Source organism: Microtus pennsylvanicus, chromosome 15 (assembly GCF_037038515.1).
Source record: "Microtus pennsylvanicus isolate mMicPen1 chromosome 15, mMicPen1.hap1, whole genome shotgun sequence".
In the NCBI taxonomy this organism is placed as follows: domain Eukaryota; kingdom Metazoa; phylum Chordata; class Mammalia; order Rodentia; family Cricetidae; genus Microtus; species Microtus pennsylvanicus.
Window position 1 is genome coordinate 19,688,640 of NC_134593.1, and position 26,334 is coordinate 19,714,973.

General features: G+C 44.2%; 1 protein-coding gene across 4 annotated transcripts in view; it reads right to left on the reverse strand.

The window, feature by feature from the left end:
- The window catches only part of Atp8a2 (ATPase phospholipid transporting 8A2), a 542,501-nt gene that overhangs the window by 165,290 nt on the left and 350,877 nt on the right, over window positions 1-26,334 (reverse strand). For all 4 annotated transcript variants that reach the window (XM_075950134.1, XM_075950131.1, XM_075950132.1 and 1 more), the window contains 3 exons: window positions 10,113-10,187; window positions 2,627-2,749; window positions 191-269 (listed from right to left, as the gene is read on the reverse strand). In XM_075950134.1, coding sequence (XP_075806249.1) covers window positions 191-269; window positions 2,627-2,749; window positions 10,113-10,187 — 277 coding nt within the window. The remainder of the gene's footprint in view (window positions 1-190; window positions 270-2,626; window positions 2,750-10,112; window positions 10,188-26,334) is intronic.

Sequence of the window (26,334 nt, forward strand, 5' to 3'; positions counted from 1 at the left end):
TTCAAAGAAAATTCCAGAACTGACAGAACTTGCACGCGACAGACTTGGAACCAGTTCCTGCTGGGTGGCTGGTCTGTGTTCCCTGTCTTTAATCTCGTGCGGTGCACAGCTGGGGGAAAGGGTACACACACTGGCCCCATGGCAGGCGACATTCCTTGCTGGTGGTGGAAATCACGAAAGCATTGCCTACCGTGCTCCAGTGCTTTCATGGGAAGCCAGAAGAGGATGAGGGAGTGGACCAAGGCATTGATGCAGTGACCCCAGAAAACCTGCGGGGAGACAAACCAGGGGTCAGAACGTTCAGGACTGGGATCTCGTGTGTAGCTTGTGACAGCTGAGGCAAGGGGAAGGCCCCTGGTATGGTGGGGTCCCTTCTGCAAGGGGCACTGCTAGTCTCCCATAAAAAAAAACTGAGATAAAACAAACAAAAAAACTGTTCCCTCCTGTTTCCATGTAGGTGGCAGGACGATCTCCAGATAATATTACTTCAGGACAACCTTCATGGAGATGACACGCAATGCACCTACATCTGAGAACTGAGCTTCAGTGTGTGAAGAGGACACTTCACAATCACTCAGAAAAGGGGGTATAGGTTAAAAGTGGGAAGCAAAAGAACCCAAATTCTGTTTACTTTGCAAACATGAAAATTCAATTTATGTATAAATTCTCAATTTTTTCGCCTTAATGTCTTTTTTTAAAAAAAAATTCCTAATATCTTAAAATACCCTAGTCATTCTTTTTTTTTTTAAAGTCTTCTTGGAGGTTAATGCCACACACACTAAAAAATTTTCTTTGGTACTTGGGAGGCAGAGGCAGGCGGATCTCTGCGAGTTCGACACCAGCCTGGTCTATAAGAGCTAGTTCTAGGATAGGCTCCAAAACCACAGAGAAACCCTGTCTCAAAAAACCAAAAAAAAAAAATTTCTTTGGGGGCTGGCAAGATGGCTCAGTGGGCAAAGGTTCTTGTCACCAAGTTTGAGGACTTGAGTTCAATCCCCAGGAGTCACATGGCTGAGGGTTGTCCTCTGACCTCCATGCATCCACAGTGACATGGCACACTGCTTCCCAAGATACAAAATAAAAAATGTGAAATTCTCCTTTAATGTTTGCAGCGTTCAACAAAAGGGCACAGAGTTCTGCTTACCCTTAATGAGACTGTCATGAGCCTTTTGATGCTTTTAAAAGTTGTTGTTTGAAGCCAGGTTATACATGTGCTGTGTTACCAAGCCCCAGCCCAGCTGAGATGATACTACTTTTAAATCCAGGAGACACATGCTCAGTGATCTACAGGTGGCTGCAGAATGTCACGAAGGTGACTGAACCGCAGTTGGGAGCACCAAACGGCACGAGATATCACTTTATGAGACAACGGGATTTGTCCCCAGTTTTATTTACCTGTCGTTTTACCCTGATGACTGGTATCAGATCCAGGCCCCGTGTGTGCTCGGAAAACTGTACCTTTGCTCCTTAAGCTCAGCCCTTATGGGCTCACTTTTGCCCATCCTTTTCCTGCCTCTAATTTTCTCCAGTCTTGCATCTGCCCAAGGATAAGGCAGCCGTGACAGCCGACCATCAGTAGCATCTCCTCGGGACAGCCTGAAGAGGTGGGCGGTCCTCTACACCCTTGTAGTCCCTGCCCAAGAGGTGGGCGGTCCTCTACAGCCTTGTAGTCCCTGCCCACTCAGCAGCAGGGCCATGCTCATCGTCTGCCTTCTCTGCAGAGAAGATCCATGGCTTCCCTTCAGGCAACATTGGCCAATGGCACCGCCACTGTTAGCATGTATATATGGACCCACCTTGGTATTCCTGGGCCCCTACAGTATAATCTGTCCAGGTTGAGCATCTCTATTCTGAAAGTAGCAAATCCTGACTCCTCCCAAACCCAAAACTTGTTGAGCACTCGTTGAATATTTAGACATGATTCCATCTCTAAGACATATTATACAAGGCAAGTATTCCAAATTCTACCCTTTCCCTGAAAAAGCCTCTAACATGCACAACACTTTGAGTTCTAGGCATCCCCAGAAGACAGAAGGACCTTAGTTTGGATGCCCAGCTCATTTGAAAGTTAGAACTGGCCGTGCATTTCTTTAAACCTGGCACTGGGTGGTGCTTGGCAGAGACAGGCAGATGAGAGCTTTTTGGACAGGAGGTCACCCCCAAAATACCCAAATCAGTGGATTTCGGGCTTCATGAAGGATTCCATCTCAAAAAATAGAGTGGAGAATGAGAGACACCCAATGTTCTCCCCTGGCCTCTGCATGCACCTGCATCTGTGTGCTCCTCCCGCCATGTGCAAGCATGCATATACCTCACACACAAAATTAAAACCCGTAAGCTAGGTTTGTAGCCAGCCTTAACAAGGGCCGCATGAGAGCATACGGCTGACTGTAATGGGAAGGGACATGGGATGCTGCTGCCCACAGAATACCAGAGCTGTGGGGAGAAGGCAGGAGACGCTGGCTGGACCTGAGGGAATTGCCTCTGGCTCACAGGACCGGATGGGAAGGGGCTGTGTCAGCGCCCTCTGTAAAGGACCACTCATCTCATGGGAGGGTACTCAGAGCTGAAGGAGAGGCAGGGTTGTGCCTTTCGTAGGCGAGAGCTGTTTCATCATATTGTTTACCTTAGTGTTGAAGCCTTCTGCGTTCTGGGTGATTTTGTAGAGCTGTGGAAACCTCAGCATGCTCTCCTGAGTACAAGACCTCTCAAAGATTCCCAGAGTGAAGGGCGGCAACGCAGTGAAGATCTGCATGGAGACAATAAGCCATTAAATACAGCCCTCTGCCTCACACTGCGCCAGTGTTTCGGCTCTGCGAGCGATGACTTAATTTCTAGTCAAGTCCAAACCCGAGGCTCCATGATTCACAACCTGCCGCTCATCTGTCAAATAGAACAAAAGAAATAAAAAATTAAAAATAACCATTCTTTATTGTTAATCCATGCAAATGAATCCATGGAGTGCTAAGAACATAAATCCCGATGAGCTAAGAACTCAGAGGTGAACGGCTGTCCTCCTATCTAGAACCAGCCGTGATGGTGCTCACGCTACAGGTAGCTCCAGGAAGTGGCGTGTTTTCTGTCAGAGCAGGTTGTACAACTTTTCCTCCTGAGTCTCTCTCTCTGCATGGCTTAGGAGGCACTGGTACCTCATTTACTGTGGTCACTTACTGTGAACAAGATGGGGGCAGACAGTGTGGGCAGCACTGAGAATTCAGACATTGCTTCAGCAAGGAAGAAAGCCCAGGCAGTTTCTGAGCCCCTGTGTGTACTGCAGAGGAAGTAACCTGTGACAACCGGGTGACGGGGATGCAACGGTGTGATGTGTGGGGGCTCAGCGAGGTTGGTCAGCCAAGGATGTTCCTATGTCGTTGTGAAATAAGGACTCAGTGCATCGGAGTACGGGGCTTGCAGGGCATGGGACCTATAGGATTTGGCAGGGTGATGCATGCTGAGTATGGTGAAGTGTGTTCCTGGTGCCTCCTTTGAGAAGGGTACCCTCTAACACTCTCAGGCATTGACAACGTGTTTTGGGGAAACCTGTAGCATGTGAAGGGTGTACCTGGCTGGGGACACAGTACAAAGGTGAAGGGAGACCACAGAAACACTCCCGGGGGCACTAATCTTGAGTAGATAGAGTCTCTGAGGTGCCAACTTTCACATGCTCTCCTCAGGCATCAGAGGGGCCCGTGTTTCTGTTTTGCAAAATAAAGTGAGATGATGAAGACACGTTTGGAAGGAATGAGCTGTCTCCATCCCGGGCACGTGGGTCACTCTCTCACTTGGCCCATGATTTTATCCTCTGTTTTGATGGAATCTCTACCCTCAAACCCAGTCAGCTCTGTAGTCATGGAATAGAACAAGCCCCTCTAAGAGAGTCTCAAACCTACACCAGTTACCTGGAGGCTGAGAGTCTGACCAATGACACACACCCTCCCCAGGGCTGCTGGGGTCAGACAGGCGAGCCAGGCCAGGGACTCTCCCAAGCGCTGGCTTTAGCTCAGGGTCAATGGGAAGCAGCCCTGCGATTTCAACAGGCTACAAGGAGACTAGGAACGACTGCTGTCACTTCTCTACGGCGACAGCAGCTGGTGTTTCATAGTGAGCAGAGGGCGTGGCCAAGGACTGTCTCAGCAGCTCCGCATGCATTTTGGGTTCATCTTTCACCTCCACTGTTCTGTATCGGTACACGCATCGTACATAGACTCTGCTACCTTTTTCCTTTCTCTCTTGTATTTGAATCTCTCCTCAATACACCTCAAGCCCTCTCTACCCCTCATTACTGGGGGATAGCCCAGCAAGCTTTGCCACACTTTCATCCTGCTTAAAGCATGCTGCATTCACCTATGTAGCCTGCTTGGGGACATTTTTTTTTGTAACAAAATGGAGACATTACATACACTTATCTTCATCATAAATTTTGCTTAACAATACATCACAGAAAGCTCTTCAAGCCTCTTGGATTTAACACAAATGCAGTCTTTTTAGTGCTCTTTAGTGTTTATATAATAATTCACAGCAGGGATGTGCCGTACTGTTGAGTTATTAATCCATCGGCAGACATTCATCCTTTTCTGGTTACCATGAACATGCGGCAAACATTTATTATATGGTCTCATATATGCTTTTCTTTTATTGCATGGGAGGAAGAGCTGCCGGGTAAGGAAGGAAACATGTAGTTTGAATTTTATAAGATGTTGCCTGCCTGCACTCTAAAAAGAGTTCCAGCCTTTTGTATCCCCCTTTGCAAAGAACAAGGACGACCTTTCGCCGGCTTCCTGACAGGCAGGGGTTATATGCTACGTTTATTATTCTCTTGTCTCAAAAAGTCAAGATATTAACTCTTCCTTTAAAATTTTTACACTTCCCTGTCTACTAGTGAGTCTGCACATGCTGACCATCTGGGTCTGCCTGCTTCAGCAACCCTCAGTCCCTTCTTGCTCTCCGCCCATGAACCGGGGAGCCCTATGGGGTCCCAGTGGGGTCTTCCAGTTGCGTTCATTGTTTACCAGCTTCTTTTCTTCCCCACATGGTTTTTTTGAAACCTAAAAGTTTTCAAGTTTTAAGTGGTCAAAAAAGAACCTTGGACGGCCCACGTGGGAATGGTTTTCCCACCCTGGAGTTTACGTGTAGTTTTTAGGAGCCTGTGAGGGGAGTCTCATGGTTTTATTTTTCCCATTTAAGTCTTTAATGCATTTAGAACTTATTTTTCTATGAGGAATACGCAAAGTATTCATTTTTTCCCCAGATAATGAACCAGATGTGAAAACACAATTAATTCACACTTTCCCACAAAGTTGAAAAGAAAAAAAAATCACCATTAGCACTTATTAGACTCTGATGTATTGTTTAGACTCTGGAAGGGGAACGCGGCTGTAGAGTCCCTGAGCCTGTGAGAAACACACAGTTCTTGATGGTCTTTCCTCCGGGCTGGTCTGATAATAGACTACAGTCTCTTCTGAACGTGTGCAGCGTGTCTGTGTTCAAGTCCTCCTTATTTTCACTTATACTTCCTAGAGTACCACATAGCTCCTCTTGCACCCCCAGACCTGTTCTCATTGTGTACATGTGTACGCTAGCTCATGAACCTTTGTAATGACCTTGAAGCCATCAGAGTTTCGCCCATGGACATGTCCATAGAATTTTGTGCAGTTGTACCATACGATTTTATTTTCATTTATTTACTTATTTATGGTCTTATTTATGTTCTGTTTAATATATAGTTCAGTTCTGGCCATCTTAAATGTTGGGCTTACAAGAGGCTGTATTGGAGTATTACAGCTTTATGATCATCAGATTTATTGCTAACTTTTTGTAATACAAAAAGTCTCAGATGAGTACTAAAGAATAAAGTGTACTTAATTTGTATGCTACAGAGACTCAGCTAAACATTGTTCATTTGACAAGTAATACCCTTTTTGTATCTCTCACACTTAAAAGTCTGATATATAGAACTGTAATAATATACTGATAATCCAAACTTGAGAGCTAAATATTAAATTCTTTTTATCCTGTCCAGAATAAATTCTACCTTTAAAAATATTTTTAAGAACATTAAAAGTTTTATTCGCCCATATGGTTTTGTGATTGAGTTGGTAAGATGATTTTTGAATCATGGGTTAATACAAATGTGACGGCCCACGTCAAGCTGCGTGTAATTCAGAACACTATTGCTGACTCTTAGTGTGGGGAAAGGATTCTACTGGAATAAGTTCCTCTATCATGTTAGAAATGAGCATGTTCTGTAAAATCAAACCAAAGCCCCCCCAGTCATAACCAGCCTGAGATACACATTTTAAAAAAATTTGCTATGAATTTATATTATATTAACCATGAGAAGCTCAGGACTGAACGGAATGTTTAATCAGGTTGAATCCTGCATATGTTTCTGTTCTCATTTGTGCTATGTGTAAAAGTGTTCAAATACATCACACAGACTGTCAAAAACAACAACAACAAAAACCCAGTACGTTTTCTGTTTAAGCCCTGGTTTTAAGTCTTTATTTCCTTGTCCTTTCTCAGCGGTCCTGTAGGCATTCACTCTACATTGAGCTGGATCTCCAGCCCTGCTTCTGTTTTACTTTACTGTTGAATTCTGAGACATGTCTTATTAAGTGACCTGGGCCACTCCACAGACCAGGCAGGTGTGGAATTTAACATCTTCTGGTCTTAGCCTCTGTAGTAGCCGAGACCACAGGAGGTGTTCTGAGGCCCAGGTGACTTAGTCATGAGGACAGTGGGCCATTTCATAGGGATACCATAAAGTTGCAACTATGTAATTTATATAAACTATATGAGCAACAGGATCATACTGTGCTACCTGACTGGTCCCCAAATCTGAGGCCAAATAATTCTCCCTGTCTCAGTCTCTCAAGCAGCTGGAACTTGGCCATTGGATGCTCTGGCCAGCAATGTACAAGTTTGTTTTCTGAAAGGACTTCTTACTATTTCTGCAGTTTTTAGGAGTCCATTGAAATAGAAAAAGACTGAGATTTAGAATTTAGAACTAGCTCATAGACCTAGAATTACTGGCTACAAGGAGAGAAAAAAAAGTCTAATCTGGCTCTTTTGGAATTCTCTCACATGTCTAGTAGTTTTTCATTGTTTTCTCCTGGATTTTCTGGATAGACAATCGTAAATGACCGCATTAATGCGACCATTGTTTCATTTGCAGGAGCATTGGTATAAGCATTGAAGCTGCTCGTGAATTTCCTAGCATTTGCAACCCTTGTCTAAATTTATTGGTGGCTGCTGAGAACTCTAGGGTGAGGCTGAACTCTGCAGTGATAATGGCCGCTCCCCTGGTGATGGCCGGCGCCCCCCACCCCGCAGTGATGGCTGGTCCACCAACAGGGAGTTTGCTGGGGATGGCAGCGTGTGCAGCTTTGCAAGCGTCTGGAATCTGGCTGACTGGCTTCTGTGTGGCTGCATTTTTATTTTTGGCCAGGTCTTATCTTGGGAACACCAGCTGAACTACTTCAAACACTTGTGTGGCACTTACTGATGGGACTTCATTTTTATTCATTTTAGTGACATAGTTAGGTTGATCTTTTAATTTGAAACTCTTGAATTCATGACATCAGCCTTGCTTTGTCAAATACTTTACTTTTTTTTGTTGTTGTTTGTTTGTTTTTTGAGACAGGGTTTCTCTGTAGCTTTAGAGCCTGTCCTGAACTAGCTCCTGTAGACCAGGTTGGCCTCGAACTCACAGGGATCTGCCTGCCTCTGCTTCAAGAGGTGGGGCCTAGTGTCAGGGAACCAGGTGAGGGATTCACCGGGGCTGAACAGATACAGGCTGGCCACTGTAGGACCTTCAGCTTCCTAGACTGTGACCAGTTAAGCCTGTTTTCTATATAGAAAATTCAGCCTTGGATAGTATGCCATGATACTCACAAATGAATGAAAATCCCTTCATGTTCTCAAAAGGTTTCAAGCGTCTAGTGGAAGAGACCGCAGGACTGCTGGTCTGGTGCAAGTAGAAACACCTTTCTGACCAGCACCCCACTCCCACAAGCACCCCCAGCACCCTCAGCTCCCCATGCACCTCCAGCCCCCCAGCACCCCAAGCACTCCCAGCACCCCAGGCACCCCCAGTACCCCCGGCACCCCCAGCTCCCCAACCCCCCAAGCACTCCCAGTACCCCCAGCACCCCTAGCCCCCTAAGCGCAGTCAAGCACTTCTATCATGCCCCAGCACTCACTTTAATACCTATTCTAGGACTCTGGTAACCTAGGGTTGGTTCACATCAGAACTGATTTATCTGCTACAGAGTCTTCTTCTCTATTGGTTGGTGGGCACTGTGTACACAAAACATGTTCCCTACCCTACACATTAGAGGTCAGGTGATTCCTAACCTTGCACAGGCGGGGCACTCCCTGGGAGCAATCCTTTAAGAAGATACACATCTCGGAGACACTCTCTACTGAGTGACTGAGGGCTCAGGAATCTGTGTTTTTAAAAACAAATCCTTGTTTTTTTTTTTCCTGTGAGTGGACTATGGGTCTTGTTTTGATCAACACTGCCCTTCAGCCTCCTTCAGCCCATGGGGCTCAGGCATCCCCTAAAATTTCTTAGGTTTAATTTGAATTTTCTGAAGCTATCTAGAGCTAAGAAAACCATAACCTGATCATGAAAACAGGTTAAACTCTACTCACTCCATAGGGTGACATGCATCCTAGGCTGTCCTTAATGTTGAAGCCTATCCTTCAAGGGATCAGCCTCATGTCTGAGCTAGCTGTATGGCATGGTTTCTATGTGGCTTCTCTAGCTATCTCTACTCTCTATCTGTTTATCTATCTATCTATCTATCTATCTATCTATCTATCTATCTATCTATCTATCTATCATCTATCTCTCTATCGTCTATCTATCTATCTATCTATCTATCTATCATCTATCTATCATCTATCTATCTATCTATCTAACTATCATCTATCTATCTATCATCTGTCCATCCATCTATCATCTATCTGTCTAGTTTCTAGCCATCTCTAGTCTCTCGTCAGCACACAGAAGTGAGGCCCTTGAGCCATGGTTGTGGGGGTGGAGGTTTGAGGAGAGCCTTAACTCGTTAAATTAGCCCTTCTCTCTCTCTGGCTCACCTTTTAGTAGATCTGCACAAGCATGTAGTACAGGTTGCAGCAGGTAACACGGTCCACTAACTAACCATCACAGCTCAACTCAAAAGCAGAACCCAGCCTGGCCAGTACCTGAGCCCACACACTTGATCCTTCTCACAGCTAAGTCCACAGGTCCAGGTCACACTGTGTATTCAGCATTTTACAGCTACTGAGAAAAGTGGGCTGGAGGATGTGGCTAAACAGCCACCAAGGCATGCAGTACCATGAGCTGTTTTAGCCATGGTCCCCACCCCCGACTCCATCTACACCTCCCTGGGGCAGCTACTTCAGAGGTGAAATTCCATGAAGTGCAAGAAGCCAGGATTGGTACACCAAGCGGTAGGAGAGATCAAAGCAATTCAAGAGAAGAATCACCACAGTGACCCATAGATGGGGTACCAGGGCATTTAGCCACATCTGTCCCTTAGTTCTGCCAGAGAAACAAAACCCAAGAAAACTAGACATTTTAGCTTATACTTTATAGTTAATTTTGGCTTTTGTGTTTGTCCATCAAGTAATGAAAAAAAAAAAACCAACCCAAACCCAAACAAACAACAACAAAACTCAAAAACACTGCTGAGTGTTCTTTAAGGAGCTAGAAGTCAGAAGTCAAAGGTATTTCTTCCAAGAAGGGCAGAAAACTCACTAGGTCGTATGCGTACGTCCTTTGCCCATATCTATGCAGGACAGAAATTTTTACTTGAAAATGTTGCAGCAGCGTTTAGCAAAGGGGGTAGCCAGGGGTCTATTACCAAGATATATGGGTTAATAATTTCACGGGGCTCCTCAAGAATGATCTGCTATGATTGAAACCATGTGTGGAGAGTTTGGGCTTCTGCAGCATGTGTCGCAGCGACAAAGGCCCTGAAGATCTATTTGCGCTGCCTGCTAAGTACACAGATGATTGGCTTAGATACACTTCCCAGACATAAACACTGAAGGAATGCCCTGCAGTCCTGCATGCTATCAGACAGAAAGGGGGGAATGCTTACCACATTGTACAAACCGATGCACCAGCGCTCAAATAAGATCTGCCCAGAAAATCCATTAACAAAGGCGAACCAAAGCTGCAAGAGAACAAAGTTCATCAAGTTTTATATCAATATTGACCTAAATGTTTCCACTCACTAGAGAAGTAGCCAGGAATGCGGACCACCAGCTGGACACAGCTGCCAGGAGAGACTGTGTGCCAGGACTGCGGCAATTATCCTTTCAAGGATTATAAATTCCCAATATCATAAATATCAATATCTTAAAGAATATTTATATTAAGGATGCACTGACTTTGGGAGGTCATATATGCCGTGTTCACAGGGAAAAGAATTTATACCAAATACAAATTTATACCAGAAAGTCAACTCTCTGGTTAACCGAAAGAGTCTGAACTTCATGCATTTCCTCCTATAAAACTGATTGGATAAATATGATTTCTCTTTGTAGGACTTTATAAAAAAAGCTAAAGATCATAACTAATTAAAAACCAAGAAACACTTCTGTTGGTCATATATGCTTTTAATTGACACAATAGTAACTTCCTTGATCGGCTGTCCTCTACCTCAGCAAAGGCCAACATGGGATGAGACGGAGCAAGCACACTTAAATCATCTTTTATGATGACCTGTGGGTATTAGTGAATAAAACGCTGGATTATTGTTCATGAGCAGTTATGGAGCAAAGTGCTATACACCAGACAGTAGATTAATATCTGAAATATACAACGCTCTGGAAAAACTAAACACTAAATAAACAAACACTTCGATCAGTGATTGAGAAAATGAGTTCATTGGTCAGATAGTTCTCAGAAGATGATGTAAAAGGGCAGTAAACACATGAGAAAAGTCAGCAACCTTAGCCGTCAGGGATATGCGGATTAAACTACAATCTCAATCAGAACGATGGCAGAGAGAGAAGGAATGGCAACTGTGGTGGCTGGAATGAGAATGTCCCCCAGAGGAGCACAGATTTGAGTGCCTAGTCAACAGGGAGTGGCTCTATTTAGAAGGATTTGGAGGTGTGACCTTGTTGCAGGAAGTGTGTCACTGGGGGTAGGCTTTGGGACTTCAAAGGCTCAAGCCAGGTCTGGTGTCTCACTTTCTGCCTGCTACCTGCCCATCTGGATGTAGAACTCTCAGTTCCTCCAGCACCACATCTGGCTGCAGGCCGCCATGCTTCCCACAATGATGACAATGGACTGAACCTCTGAAACTGTAAGACAGCCCCAATTAAATGGTTCCTTTTATGAGTTGCTGTGGTCATGGTATCTCTTCCCAGCAATAAAAAACTAAGACAGAGGTTGGTACCAGGGACTGGATGTTGCTGTGATAGACTGGACCAGCTGTTGTTTGGAGAAATTTGTATTTTGGTACTTTGGGCTGTGAAAGCGGTGGAATGCTTTAAGCACGGCTTAATGGGTCATACTAGTAGGAGCATGGATATACTGCCTAGAGATCATTTTGGTGACTTTTTTGGTGAAGAATGTGACTGCCTTTTGTCCTTGTCTAAAGAACCTGCCTCAGGATAAAGTGAAGAGTTTTGGATTTATTCCATTGGCAGGGAAGAGATCTTAAAACGGCCTAGTACAGACTCTGTCATGTAGGCATAGCAGTGAGTGCCTTACTGGCTGAATTATCTTTCTGACCCCCCCCCCACAAAATGTAAAGTATATTAAAATAACAAAAAAAATAGAAAAGTATTTAAAGATACAGTAGAAGAAAAATTTCTAAATCCTCATTATGCAAATGGAGGGTGAATCCTTTGACTTAGGAAAGGGAAGATAGAAATGGAGCAGTCACCACTCACACAGATGCTGACACAGGAGATAACGTGTTTATTATTTATTGATTGCTGGGGCTGAGGCACTTCTAATCCACAGCCACATGCACGCTAAGAACATGCTCTTTAACTAGATCTCTCCCCCCAGCCTGAATTTTGAAATCTTATAAAATTAATGGACTATATTTAATGAGAAGAGGCCATTAACATGCAAAGGGACACGATGAAGCTGGCTTCCCATTTCTCCCCAGAGTGGCATCAGAACAGAGGAAGGAGGCTAAAGTTTAGAAGACTCCATGAAACAGTGTGGCCAGAACTTTAGCAAGTCACAAAAACTAAAAAGAATCCAGCCCTGACAACATAAAGGGATGAAGGAAGTAATACCATCTGTCTGTTACATTGGTTAAAATTCAGATTGCCCAGCAGATAAAAACAAAATCTAAAACATGTATTCTAACCAAGAGAGACATTTTTAAAAGCATGGGAAAAATACTTAGAATAAAGTCAAATTCAAATTCCTAACCCTGTCGCACAAGCTAGCAGAATCAGAGCACACCCTGCTGCTGCTTCTTTCCCTTCCCTTCTTTTCTCCAGTCCCTCCCTCCCTCTTTTTCCTTTCCTTTCCTTTCCTTTCCTTTCCTTTCCTTTCCTTTCTTCCTTCCTTCTTCTCTCTCTTTCTCCTTCCTTCTTTCCTTTCTTGTTTCCTTCCTACCTACCTACCTTCCTTCCTTTCCTTTTTCTTTCTTAATTCCTTTTTTACTACCTTCTTTCCTTCCTTAATTCCTTCCTTTCTTCTTTCGTTCCTTCCTATCTACCTACCTACCTTCCTTCCTTTCTTAATTCCTTCCTTCTTTCCTTCCTTCCTTACTACCTTCTTTCTTTCCTTTCTTCTTTTATTCCGACCTTCCTTCCTTCCTTCCTTCCTTCCTTCCTTCCTTCCTTCCTTCCTTCCTTCCTTCTTCCTCCCTGGAAGCAGCAAGCAGAGCCCCAGTAGCCCACTGCACTGTCTGCCTCTTTGCTCTGTAATTGTGGTGCCAGGAATGAACCCAGAGACCAGGCCAAACACTCCATCACTCAACTACATTTGAGACCCTCAGAAATTTCATTTTTAATTAAATATCTCCCACAGTTTTTAGATTTAGTCATGTGGTACTCAACACAAAAAAATGATTGCTTTGACATTATTTGAAAAATAGGACCTGCATACACCACACAGTGATGGCTGTAGAGGACTCATCTGTTCAACAGGCACAATAACCCATCTAGAAGAATGCTATAACTCCATATGCATTGACTGTCATAAAGCAAGCTCCTAGACACACCATGAAAAGAAAAGAAAATCAAGGTGCAAAACAAGGATGTCTCTTGAAAGTCCTGCACTTCAGAGGCTGAGGCAAGAGGATCTTAAACTTAGTGTCAGCCTAGACTCCACAGCAAGACTCTATGTCTCAAAACAACGAAACCAACTGACATAAAAAACAGACAAACAAAAATCCTTCAAAACAACAACAAAATCAAGGCTAAACCTAAAATCCCCTGAATCCAACAAAACTCACATTGAAAAGCCAGGACTGTAAAAAGGAAGAGCAAACTCAAGTACCCAGGACATCTTGCTGGGATACATCATGGACCTGATCAGCCATTATTGCTAGATGGTTCTTTCTGAGTGACTAAGGGAAGACTCACATGTGCCTGTCTAGTGAGACTCACACGTGCCCTTCCAGTGAGACTCACTCACACGTGCCCTTCCAGGGAGACTCACAAGTGCCCTTCCAGTGAGACTCACTCACACGTGCCCTTCCAGTGAGACTCACAAGTGCCCTTCCAGTGAGACTCACACGTGCCCTTCCAGTGCTTTGAGCTTTCAAAACATCTGCGCTTTATTTACACAAGCAGTTTTCAGCTAGAGACCAGTGGCCAAGGAGGAGACATTTCACACTGTGGAAATCCCCTCCACAGTCACTGCCTGAAGGAGGGTGCTAATTGTCATGGAGTCTGTTGAACCCTCTATAAAGCCCAGGCGGCCCCGACAGACAATGACCTCATTTGACCCCCAACTGTCAGTAACACACTGGGGAAAATGCTGCCTATAGGCTAGCCTGGAGCATCACGCTGTGACCACGGCAGATTCCTGAGGGACCGGCGTAGCACTGGAAGTGAGTTAGGCAACTTCACAAATGTGAGCCTACACACAGTCATATATTCCTAAAATAAATCACTAAAAGTTTACTTCAAAGAGCAAGTACAAACTCTGTGTGACCATGATACGCACACTGGTGAAAATTTCTAATAAGAAGGAAGGCAAAAAAATCTTAGTCTCCTATGAATTGACTCGGGCACAGTGATGGCGCTCTTCCTACCAATCACCTCTGGGTGGGGGGGCACTTCAGAGCGAGGACTTTGATCACCAGCCCCAACCCCGCTCCCCCCATCTCCAAGCAGCAGCAGCTGTTCCCACAGCTTGGCTCAGCTGGCACAGGCCTGCTTCCTCACAGTCTGGCTGGGCTGGCGCGCATTTTTATCATTTGCAGGTGCTGCCGGGGTTTGGAGTGTAAACAAACTCATTTTAACATTTTCATCTGCAATCACCAGTCACTGGATGATTAGGCGCACTTATTTGATCAGAACTCTTTTTTGGGGGGAGGGCGGGGTAGAGAAAAATGAAACCCAAAATACACAGAACAAGCTCCTCCCCCAAACCCATTCTATAATTTCACAACCCATGAGCGGTTCGTCCCCCCTCACCCCCCGTGAACATTCAAACTTGATTTCATTTTAGAAAGGTTTCCACAGGTAAAGGGAAAGTATGAAAAGGTACTGTACTTTCAAACCTTTATACCAACGGACTTAGTTTTTATTTTATTTACTGGTGAGGCAGGTACACGATGCCTCTCTGACACACTATAAAATCAGGCTTTCACACCCCTTAGTCATATACAAATGTTAATTCATACGTAAAAAACAGCACCACCCAATTCCTGAACACTAAGGTCATTCTGGATGGGCCACTGGCTCTCAGGTTTGGAGACCAAACACCGCCCTCAGTGCAAACAGATGGCCTGTGCCTTCAACTGGCGGCTCCCAGAGGGCAGCGAGCTTGCGGCCGCTGTGCTCTACTCCTGTGGATTAATGGGAGAAGATTCCTCTGCCTTAGCTTTCTTATTAACCAGGAATGCTCTTAAACGAACCTAGCCAGAGCCTAGACTGCCCAGCCTCAGACTCAGCGGGATGGTGGGAGGCGAGCCAAGCGCTGCAGCGTGCCAAGCTCCTGGGGTTTGGGTCCTCAAACGTTGGGCTGTTATGAGCAAACTGACCCAAACTTATTAAACGCCTTTTCCTTCTTGGAGAAAGATCCTTCTTTGCTTTAACTGTTGCCGGACTGAAAAGAGCAGGAACCTTGCTAGTTAATGGTACGGGCTCCCGTCTGGAGGAGCGGCTGCCATTGTTCAACCTCGGAGGAGCAATGCTCATACCTGTCACTGCTCCCGCTGACAGCCATCTTGTTTAATAGGTAATTGCTGGTCTGGGGAAAGGATGGCTTGTCCTTCCAGGTGCCTGGAAGAATAAGGGAGGGGAAAATGTCTTACAGAGAATGATGGAATAAATTAGCCATCGGATTTCATCCTGAAGGGGAACTGTAACATGATCTAAGAGTTTGCACATCAGGTCTGAGACAATGAACTGGGATTAAAGACATTTGTTTTAATGACAAATTGCTGCTTTCCTCTTTCTCCCACTTAACCCGATCATCTGAATCAAAAGCAAAAAACAAAACAAAACAAAAACCTAAATATGTCCTTTGCCTAAAATTCTATTTCTGGAAATCAATTTCCCATTGATAAAAGCACTGGTCTATAAAATCACTGCCTTATTTTACAACATTGTTGGCAAAGGGTAAGGGGCTGAGACTCTTTCTAAACAAATTTTTGCTATTGTGTATGATCAATATGTATTGGGTGTGTGTGAGGCCAAAGAACAATGCTGGAATCCATTTTCACTTTATGGTTGATGTGTGTTCAGGCAATTGTTGCTGGTGATCAGGCTTCCTCACCAAGTGCTGTACCATCTCTTTGGTCCAGACACTAAAGTTCATCAGTAGAGATCATGGGACTGCAGCAGATCTACAAAATATTAAGCACTTAAAAAACGTGCATAGGAAATCAAGGGGAAAACAAAATCAAAGGTGTAATAGAGAGGAAGGGGTATGAGACGCAACAGCAAGGGAGGTGACAGGCTTTAGAAACTTCCCCTCAGTGATCTTTTGTCTGATAAGTTATATGACCGAGAAGCCAAAATGAAGCAGAGACTCAAAAAGATGATGTGGTAGCCAAGCACGGCCCCATTTTAACTCTTGGGAGAGTTTTCCCCTGTTCAGTCAATATTAGATGGGCAAAAACCAGAAGCAAAACTGCAGACCTATAAAACGAACAATAAAAGGAGAACGGTGTGCATGGATCTAGGTCTTGTAGGAGCGTATAAAGAGGCACATTCATATACATTTATTTGAACCCAAGAGAGAGCACTCCCACCGTTTCTGTGGATGGCTGAGCAGAAGCAGAGGCAGATGGGAGGAATACTGTCAGCTGTATGCATCACCGTTATCATCACAACACACAGATGTTACTTCAACTTTTGAAAATTACATAGAGCTCAGTCTTCCGTGTACCAACTACACTCGTGTTTCTCTTAGCATGTCATACTCTTTAATATTTGCTGCATTTTCAGAATGCGCCATATGACCAAAAGTTGTATGGGTTTGATTCATGATAGCATCCTGCAGACCTGGCCCAGGGCTAGGAATACAGTAGCAATGGATGCTCACAGAGTATTAACACTTAAAGAGGAAGCTTAGTGAGCACGTGATACATTTACCTTGACTTAACTTTTTTTCTGAGAATGGGTCCTTACTCTCACAATGGATCACTCTCTTCACTTTCCAAAGAACAGAAAGAAATATGAGGATGCTAAGGAGTCCAAGGCCTTGTTACACCCCCAGTGGATTAGCTCACTTGAACCTCATCTCCACCTTCACAACTATAATTTCATCTCATGGTGAGGAAATCGGAGCACAGAAAAGAGAAAGGCACAAGGTCCACACTACACCAATGCCTAAAGACCACATGGCAAATAGTGCATATCGAATAAACTATTTTCAAAACATTTAAGTGGAGGCAATTCAATATCAAATCCGTATCTATAACTAATTTGCTTCTGATATTTTAAGACTGTAATATCAACAAAACACTTTCCAAATGGAAAACTCATTGAGAGAATAACCTAGATTTTTCTCAAATTCCAAGTTAAAAATGCAGAGGTTCTTTGGGGCTTGGGAAGCAGGTTACAAAAGTCTTCCTCACCAGTCCAGTTTGAAGTAGTTCCCAGTGATATTCTGAGCCAATCTATTGCTAACACAGCTGAGACTGACCCAGCAGACAACAAAAAGCAAACTTCAAAAGTAGTATTTATTATCCAAATTCCTTGAATAAAAACATGCAAGCGAATGCTCTTGGACTAAACAATCGATGTTGTTTAAAAGGACCAGAGTCTAAAAAAGCATAAAATAAATTGGAAATTATCACATCAAATGAATAGAGCATAAGATGTGTGAGTATACATTTTATTACCTTTTTTTCTTTTCCATTCAAATTTCAGATGACCCAACAAGTTGAATGTTATGGCCCAAAGCCACAAAGTTGGTAAAGGGAAGTCTGGTAAACATTTTTTAAAAGTGTCTTTAATTACTGATTTTTCAGTACTATGAAATGCCTCTGTTTCTACATAATTACGTGGTTATGCTGTTAAACTATAGAATATTAGGTAAATATGAAGTCGTGTTTTCTCCCCATAAAAGACCATAATTCTGACCAGATGGGGTATGCACAATTAAATTGATTTTTAATAAGGAACTCTTGGCACAATAGAATGTAATCGCTCTAAATTGTATCAAGGACTATGTCGAATTTTTTTTTTTTAAATAGTTCAAGGCTTCAGCTCCTCAGTCCCAATCCCGTGTTGGCATGCTATGGGACCGAACGGCTCTGGAGACCCATAAGGAAGTAATGAGCCTTCCATCTGGAGGTCACCGGCTAGAATCTGCTATCGTTCATTAATGACGCAGCTGCGTTCAACCTCCTGATGCTGGAACGGTGGCGGGGGTTTGCTATGCAAAGGGTAGCAGAAATATGTGTAAGATCATTTCATTTATGGGCAGGACCTATGGCAAGTATTTGAGAACATGAGTTTTATAAGCAATAAAACAATGCTCTTAACTCATTGACAGTAAGATTTAGTGCCTGGCTCTGCAGACCAGGATGGTCAGAGAGAACTTAGGTGCTCTACTGCGTCTCCATCAGTTGCTTCAAGCTACTTTCCGGGTGAGCTGTGGGCTTTGTGTTTTATTCTGGGAAGTGGAGGGAAAGGTCACTGCCGACTCTCTCCGAGGAGTACTATAAGAGAAGATTTCTAGTTTCTTTCTTTTTTCTTTTTGCATGAATATGTATAAGAGAGAGAGAGTAAAAGAGAGAGAGAGAGAGAGAGAGAGAGAGAGAGAGAGAGGGAGGGAGGGAGGGAGGGAGGGAGGGAGGGAGGGAGGGAGGGAGAGAGAGAGAGAGAGAAACGGAGAGAGGGAGAGAGAGAGAGAGAGCGCTCAAGTATACAAAAGTTAGGAAAACCGCTATATCATCATTTGAGGATGGGTATCATCCTCAGAAACTCTATCTTTTTTGAGGCAGAGTCTCATTAACTGTGCTTGGCCTGGTGGCCATCACGCCCCTAGCGTCTGCCTCCCGAGTGTTGATTACAAGCTCATACCATCAGGCTTTTATCTGTGGATTCTGGGGACCTAACTCAAGGACTTACGCTTGCAAGGCAAATGATTCTCTGATCCATCCGATCCGTTTTAAAAACACTTGATAATCAAGCTATCTGCGTACACCTCGTTTCAATTCATGCTTTACACTGCCAGCAGCAGCTACCTTCATGCTGAAACAATTCAGTCTGGTTGGGGACTGGAAAAGTCTTTTGGGGACATCATAGAGGGAAGGTGGACATCTCTCTGGAGGAGTCAGCACAGCATTGGCAAAGGGGGGATAGGGCCCCAGAAGATGGGGGCTTGGAAATAGAGGAAGCAGTTTGTAGGGGTGTACAGGGTGTGGATTTGGGGGTGACGAATGAAGAGGGAGGACCTTCAACTAGCAGGTTCTTCCCAACAGCTGCACATATGTCCTCTAATAGAGACTTTTTTAAAGTTAAAATGCCAAGGTGGGTTCATCCACATATGAATACTTGGGTTGTTCTCTACTTGGGGCCCCGAACACCAATGCAAAATATCTGTTTGGGTCCTTGATATTCTGATCTTGAGGTAGAGAGGAACCACTGAAACTAGGGAAATTTGACTAACACAAAGGACCCACTAAACCAGTGGTGCTCAGTCTTCCTAATACTGTAACCCTTTAATACAGCTTCTCATGTTGTGGTGACCTCAACCTTAAAAGTATCTTCATTGCTACTTCACAACTGTAATTTTGCTTCTGTTATGAATCTTAATGTAAATATTTGTGTTTTCTGATGATCTTAGGTGACCCCTGTGAAAGGGTCATTCAACTCCCAAAGGGGTCATGACCCACAGGTTGAGAACCACTGCACGGAACCCTCTTCCACAGTAGCTGTTTCCCGCTGCCATCTCGGCAGCAGGATGAGTTCTCTTCATCCTCAGCAACACTATTTCCTGTCCTTTTATTTCCTGCCATGCTTTTCCAGTTTCCATTCTAACAGGCACGCTGTGACATCATTGCGACACCAATGCTGAGTGACGTTGAGAACAATTTCATATAGGAATTGGTCACTTCCACATCCTTGTCTATTCAAAAGTTTTTTTTTTTTACTTTTTTAAATAAAAATCTAGCTTTTGTTATTGTATCACAGTTCTTTCTATATTTAGAATACTAACTCCTTATCCTGTTTTGCAAATATTTTCCTATTGCATTTCTTGCTTTTCACTGTTGATAATATCCTTTATACAAAACACATGTAATTCTTTTAAATTCCCAGTCCTCTTTTCCTTCTGTTGCATGTACTTTTGGTGTCGTATCTAAGGAATCTTAGGAAAATCAAATAGTATGAGACTGCTTCCTCTTGTTCAGAGTCAGTTCCTGACTTTCCCACTTGAGCAGTCTTGGCACTCCTACTGACAGTCATTGCAGGGGTTTGTGTCTAGCCCTTTCCCCACCTCCATGGCTCCCATTTCTGTCTTTTCCCAGAGTTACATTGCTGTGGGACAAGAGTCTGTACCCTGTCACTTGTATTTGAAATAAAATTGCATTGGCCAGTAGCCAGGCAGGAAGTATAGGTGGGGCAACCAGAGAGGAAGTAGAAGTGGGACAACAAGAATTCTGGGAAGAGGGAAGTTTCAGCCTGCAGTCATCACCCCAGACACAGAGGAAGACAAAGGAAGACAGAACAAGCAAGATGTGACTGCCTTGCTGAAAAAGGCACCAAGCCATGTCGCTAACACAGACAAGAGTTATGGGTTAATATAAGTTATAAGAGTTAATAAGAAGCCTGAGCTAATAGGCCAATCAATTTATAATTAATGTAGACCTCTGTGTACTACAATCAATTTATAATTAATGTAGACCTTTGGGACTTAATGACTGTGGGAACCCGGCAGGACAGAAACCTCAGTGAATATTGCTTCCTGGGCCCCTAAACTTTGCTCTTCCCTGTCACGATTGTTCTGGATAGTGGGGAGTCTATCTGCATGCCATAGGGAAACCTTTCCATTTCTCTTTGTACCTTTCTTTCTTTCTTTCTTTCTTTCTTTCTTTCTTTCTTTCTTTCTTTCTTTCTTTCTTTCTTCCCTCCTTCCTTCCTTCCTTCCTTCCTTCCTTCTTTCTTTCTTCTTTCTTTCTTTCTTTCTTTCTTTCTTTCTTTCTTTCTTTCTTTCCTTCTTCTTTCTTTCGTTTCATTTTGAGACAGTCTCACTAAGTATCTCAGACTGGCCTTGAACTTAAAATTATTCTCCTGCTTCAGCCTCCAGAGTACTGGAAGTACAGGTAGGTGTGACCTAGTCCAGCTTAAGTTTTTCTCTTTCTGACTTCCAAGATTAGGACACTCCCCCCACACACCATCCTGTGGTCTTCATGTACCACACAGTACATCACTCTCCTCCTCCATCCTGTGTTCTGTACCACACAGTACATCACTCTCCTTCTCTTCCATCCTGTGTTCTTCCTGTACCACACAGTACATCACTCTCCTCTATCCTGTGTTCTTCCTGTACCACACAGTACATCACCTCCTCCTCCATCCTGTGTTCTTCCTGTACCACACAGTACATCACTCTCCTCTTCCTCCATCCTGTGTTCTTCCTGTACCACACAGTACATCACTCTCCTCTTCCTCCATCATGTGTTCTGTAGCACACAGTACATCACTCTCCTCTTCCTCCATCCTGTGTTCTTCCTGTACCACACAGTACATCACTCTTCTCTATCCTGTGTTCTTCCTGTACCACACAGTACATCACTCTCCTCTTCCTCCATCCTGTGTTCTGTACCACACAGTACATCACTCTCCTCCTCCATCCTGTGTTCTTCCTGTACCACACGGTACATCACTCTCCTCCTCCTCCATCCTGTGTTCTGGACCACACAGTACATCACTCTCCTCTTCCTCCATCCTGTGTTCTGTACCACACAGTACATCACTCTCCTCTTCCTCCATCCTGTGTTCTTCCTGTACCACACAGTACATCCTCCTCCTCCTCCTCCATCCTGTGGTCTTCCTGTACCACACAGTACATCACTCTCCTCATCCATTCTGTGTTCTTCCTGTACCACACGGTACATCACTCTCCTCCTCCTCCATCCTGTGTTCTGTACCACACAGTACATCACTCTCCTCTTCCTCCATCCTGTGTTGTGTACCACACAGTACATCACTCTCCTCTTCACTCTCCTCTTCCTCCATCCTGTGTTCTGTACCACACAGTACATCACCTCCTCCTCCATCCTGTGTTCTTCCTGTACCACACAGTACATCACTCTCCTCATCCATCCTGTGTTCTTCCTGTACCACACGGTACATCACTCTCCTCCTCCTCCATCCTGTGTTCTGGACCACACAGTACACCACTCTCCTCTTCCTCCATCCTGTGTTCTGTACCACACAGTACATCACCTCCTCCTCCATCCTGTGTTCTTCCTGTACCACACAGCACATCACTCTCCTCCATCCTGTGTTCTTCCTGTACCACACAGTACATCACTCTCCTCTTCCTCCATCCTGTGTTCTGTACCACACAGTACATCACCTCCTCCTCCATCCTGTGTTCTTCCTGTACCACACAGCACATCACTCTCCTCCATCCTGTGTTCTTCCTGTACCACACAGTACATCACTCTCCTCCTGATCCTGCACTCTTCCTGGAACACCTAGATTGCAGCTACAGCCTAACAATCTCTTATTCTAAATACTAGGGGCCAAATGGTTTTAGGTTTCAGATGTATATGCTTTGAACTTTGAGAAATTTCCACTTATATAAAAAAATGTCTAGGGGAATGGAACCCATGTCTCACTAAAATGTCAACTTATGTCTTGGTTTAGGGTTTCTACTGCTGTGATAAAACATCTTGGTCAAAACAAGTTGGGTAGGGAAGAGTTTATTCACTTTATGCAGCCACATCACCACACACCATCAAAGCAAGTCTGGACAGGAACTCAAGCAGGGCAGGAACCTGGAAGGAGCTGATGCAGAAGCCATGGAGGGCTGCATTGCTCTCCACATTTTTATCTGCCAAACTCCCACACAACAGCCCGCTGAGCTCTCAATGGGTTGTTTTAGCCCAAAGTTCCAATGCCCTTCCACAATCTTTCCCCAAACAAGACAATCATATCTGTCACAGCAATACCCCACTTCTGGTACCAGTTGTTTTGTACCAACTCGTGTAAGTAGTGCAGGGTACAAATCTAGGAAGGTTCTAGAAAAGCTGAAGGAAGACAGAATACATAAAATAGAAAGGAATAGTTTACACAAAAGCAAGATAGACCCAGCAGCATCTGCTTGCAATCCCAGCTGCTTGGGAAGCTGAGGCAGGAGGATCACATTATTGAAAAAGAAAAAAGAACAAAAATTATAGGTTAGAAAAAAAAACAAGTCTATAGGTTAAAAAGGAGGAGAGAGAAAAAGAAAACAACTTTGAAAAATGTCAGAACACTAAACATAAACAGAAAAAAGAAAAAAAATCAGGGTATAAATAAAGGGGAGAAATTCAAAGTTATAGTGAGCATCTTGCTCCCGCCAACCAACAGAAAGCTAAAGGATACACAAAGTTCTGAAAGAAAAGAATGTCAACCTAAACATTTGCAACTAACCAGTTTAGCAGCCAAATGAAATTCTAGAATACAGATGCATAGAAACATCACGGCACACTTCTTACGAACCTACTGATATATGGGCTTCACGGACACAAGTCAGGAAACAGAAGAAAGAAAGGATCCAAGAGCCATTATGTCCTTGAAAAACACTAAAGAAGCAGAATCCAGCACCAAAGAGAGGCCTACAGAGCAAGCAGTGTGGATGGGGACAGGAGGACCAGATAAAGAGGGCAGGGGAAGGTGGAGGTGAGAGTTAAAAACACCCATAGAAATGAAATCCTGGAGAGTGTCAAATGCACATGGGACTCAGATAGGACAAGAGACCAAAGAGGGTCAGTGCCCAGGAGCTGGCCATAGGCTTATATTAAACTATAACCCTAGCACTCAGGAGGCTGAGGCAGGAGAATTTTAGTTTTAGTCCAGTCTGGGCTACAGAGTGAGACCATGTTGTAAAACATCAAGGCCTGAGGCTTAGTTCAGCGGCAGAACACTTGCCAGGAATAAGCAAGGCCCTGGGTTCCATTCTCAGCACCGTGAAAATGAATGAATGAATGAAAGAATGAACGAATGAATGAATACAATACAAATAAGGAACCACTCACACTGAACAAGAAGAAAGCCCTACTTCCCAGCCCTACAATAAGCATTATTTGCATAGTCTTAGAGAAGCTGATGCGGACTCCCTGAGTTAACACACACTCTGTTAGGGAGGAGGAGGCTGTGGCTCCACAGAAAAGCCCCACCCACCAGGATAAGAGTCAGCCCTGTGGTGTTTCGCCTGGGCTCATCAGTTCAAACACATTATTTAGAAAGATGCCGATAATTTTGAGAGGAACAATCCAAAAGTTTTCCTTAGAGTTTATGACTAGGAGGAAACATCTTTTTAACGACATGTAAATACATCCATCACACTGTCTGTTCATATACGGATGTACACATACGCGCTACGCCTCGGGGGCTTCTCTGTGAGGTCTGATTTAACACTGTAATTGATCAGACTTTGCAGGGACACTGAGTAAGTCCAGAACTACTGGGCACTGTTCAACTCTACACCGGCGGTGGGATCACGCTTGGCGTTTTTCGACTGCCAAAGTCATTCCACTGATACTGCTGTATCGCACTGCCAAGTGCATTCTCCACGCTGATTATCAACTGAGGTTGTGTTACTACCTCACAGTCAGAGTAGTTTATACAATGAAATGGGGAAACAAGTATGGAAGCAGCTGCCTCCTAATCAGGATGGACAAGGTCGTTTAATGGACACACAGTCCTTTGTTTTGTCTTTAAGGGACAGTAAATCACAGAAAGTTTTTACAACTCTATTAGATAGTCCCTTGCGATCTTTAACTATAATGCTACAGGTAAAACTCACAGACAAACCGATAATAAAATGATGAAATAAAATGTACAATTAATTCATAGTTCTTTTAATATTTACTTTCCAAAAAGCTGACAAAGTTCATTGATTTGACATGCCATAATGATCACATCAATTAAAACACACACACACACACACACACACACACACACACACACTGGTCTAAGAAACACCTGAGTGGCTGGTAACTCTAGGTTAGTTCTGGCTTCTTTTCTTCTCCCCACCCTTTCTCCTTTTCAATGCCCCATCTCTCTAATGCAGCCACTAGCGCCCCTCTCTGTATCGGAACTTCATTTACTATTATAAGCATCGTCATATGAAACCGAGGCTGGAAATGGATCTCTGAGTCAGTTATCAGCACTGGGCAGCTGGAAGAGATGAATTCAATTTGTTTTTACTTCCATTACTATATCAGGTATTGGGACCAGTGAAGAGAAAGTCCTCTCTACTCTCAGAGGTTTTGAGGTTGGGGTTGGAGGCAGCGGCAGACTGCATAATTGATTTCTTTTATCTTGAATGCCATAAATGCTCCCAACTAAATGGGAGGATGCCCAAGAAGAGGCCCTGTTGACCGAGGCCGAAAGGCAGAGAAGTGAGCACCCTTCCCTCAAGCTGCCATCTTAACCTCACTACCCAGAGAAACAAACTTCTGAGTGAATTGGGAGCCGAGGTCAGAAGGGTGGATCAGTTCTGAAGCAGGAGGAAACTTCATTCAGAAAAAGGGTTTTTTTCCTTCGACAGTCAGCGGTGAACGGTCAGACTATAGGGGTGGAGAAAAGTTGTCCTGGCCACTATTTTTAGGAGACTCAAAATAAACAAAATGAAACAAAACCCAAGCAACTTTCTGTGTTTCAGATGCTTCAAGCTGCTCGGAGCTGTCTCCTCAGGAGCGCACTGCCGTGACTAGACCCGGATGGCGGTGAGGCGTATCTGTTACCTCTTTGCAGGTGCTCTGGGCTCCAGCCTCTGGAATACTGCTTGATCGGTCATTGAACACGAGACCTGGCTTCACTCCAAGTGCTAGAGATACACGGATGTAGATTACATCCTGCCTCCCAGGCCATGATGGAGGGGGACACATGGGCAATACAGGCTGGAGTGAAATCAGACCCTTAGCGTGACAAAGAGAAGCCTCTCGGAGGGGACAAAGCATGGCCCATGCCATCTGACGGAGAGGACACTCCTCCTCTGTTCAGGTCACAGTAAAGCTGGCACCAGCTGCAGCATGCCAAGCCCATGGGTGAACGGTATAGGCAGAGAGTAGAGCAGAAGGGCTTCAAGGGAGACCCGCAGCAAGAATAGGTTCTGAGACAAAAGAGTCCACAGCTCTGTGCCCTCAAAGCTTGAAAGGGCAAGCTATAAAAGTTTTCATTAACACACTTCATTTTTAAAAGCAGTATGGCGCTGCCTGATCGTGCGAAGCTGATCGTGTATACATCAGCCAACTCACTGCCCCAATCAGATCATCTAAAACGCAGCATGCGAGTATTCATCACATGATAAAGGTTAGCAAATATAAACCATTTCCCCTGGGTGGCTCTTAAATAGCACACATCCTTCCTTCTGGGGGGTTGTATTTCTGTCTTCTTAAATTCTCCGGGGGGAAAAAAAAAACCTCTTGCCTGTGAACATATGGACTCCTGCTTTAGTTCTAAAGCAATCCGTTTATATGGCCACAGAGGCTTCTG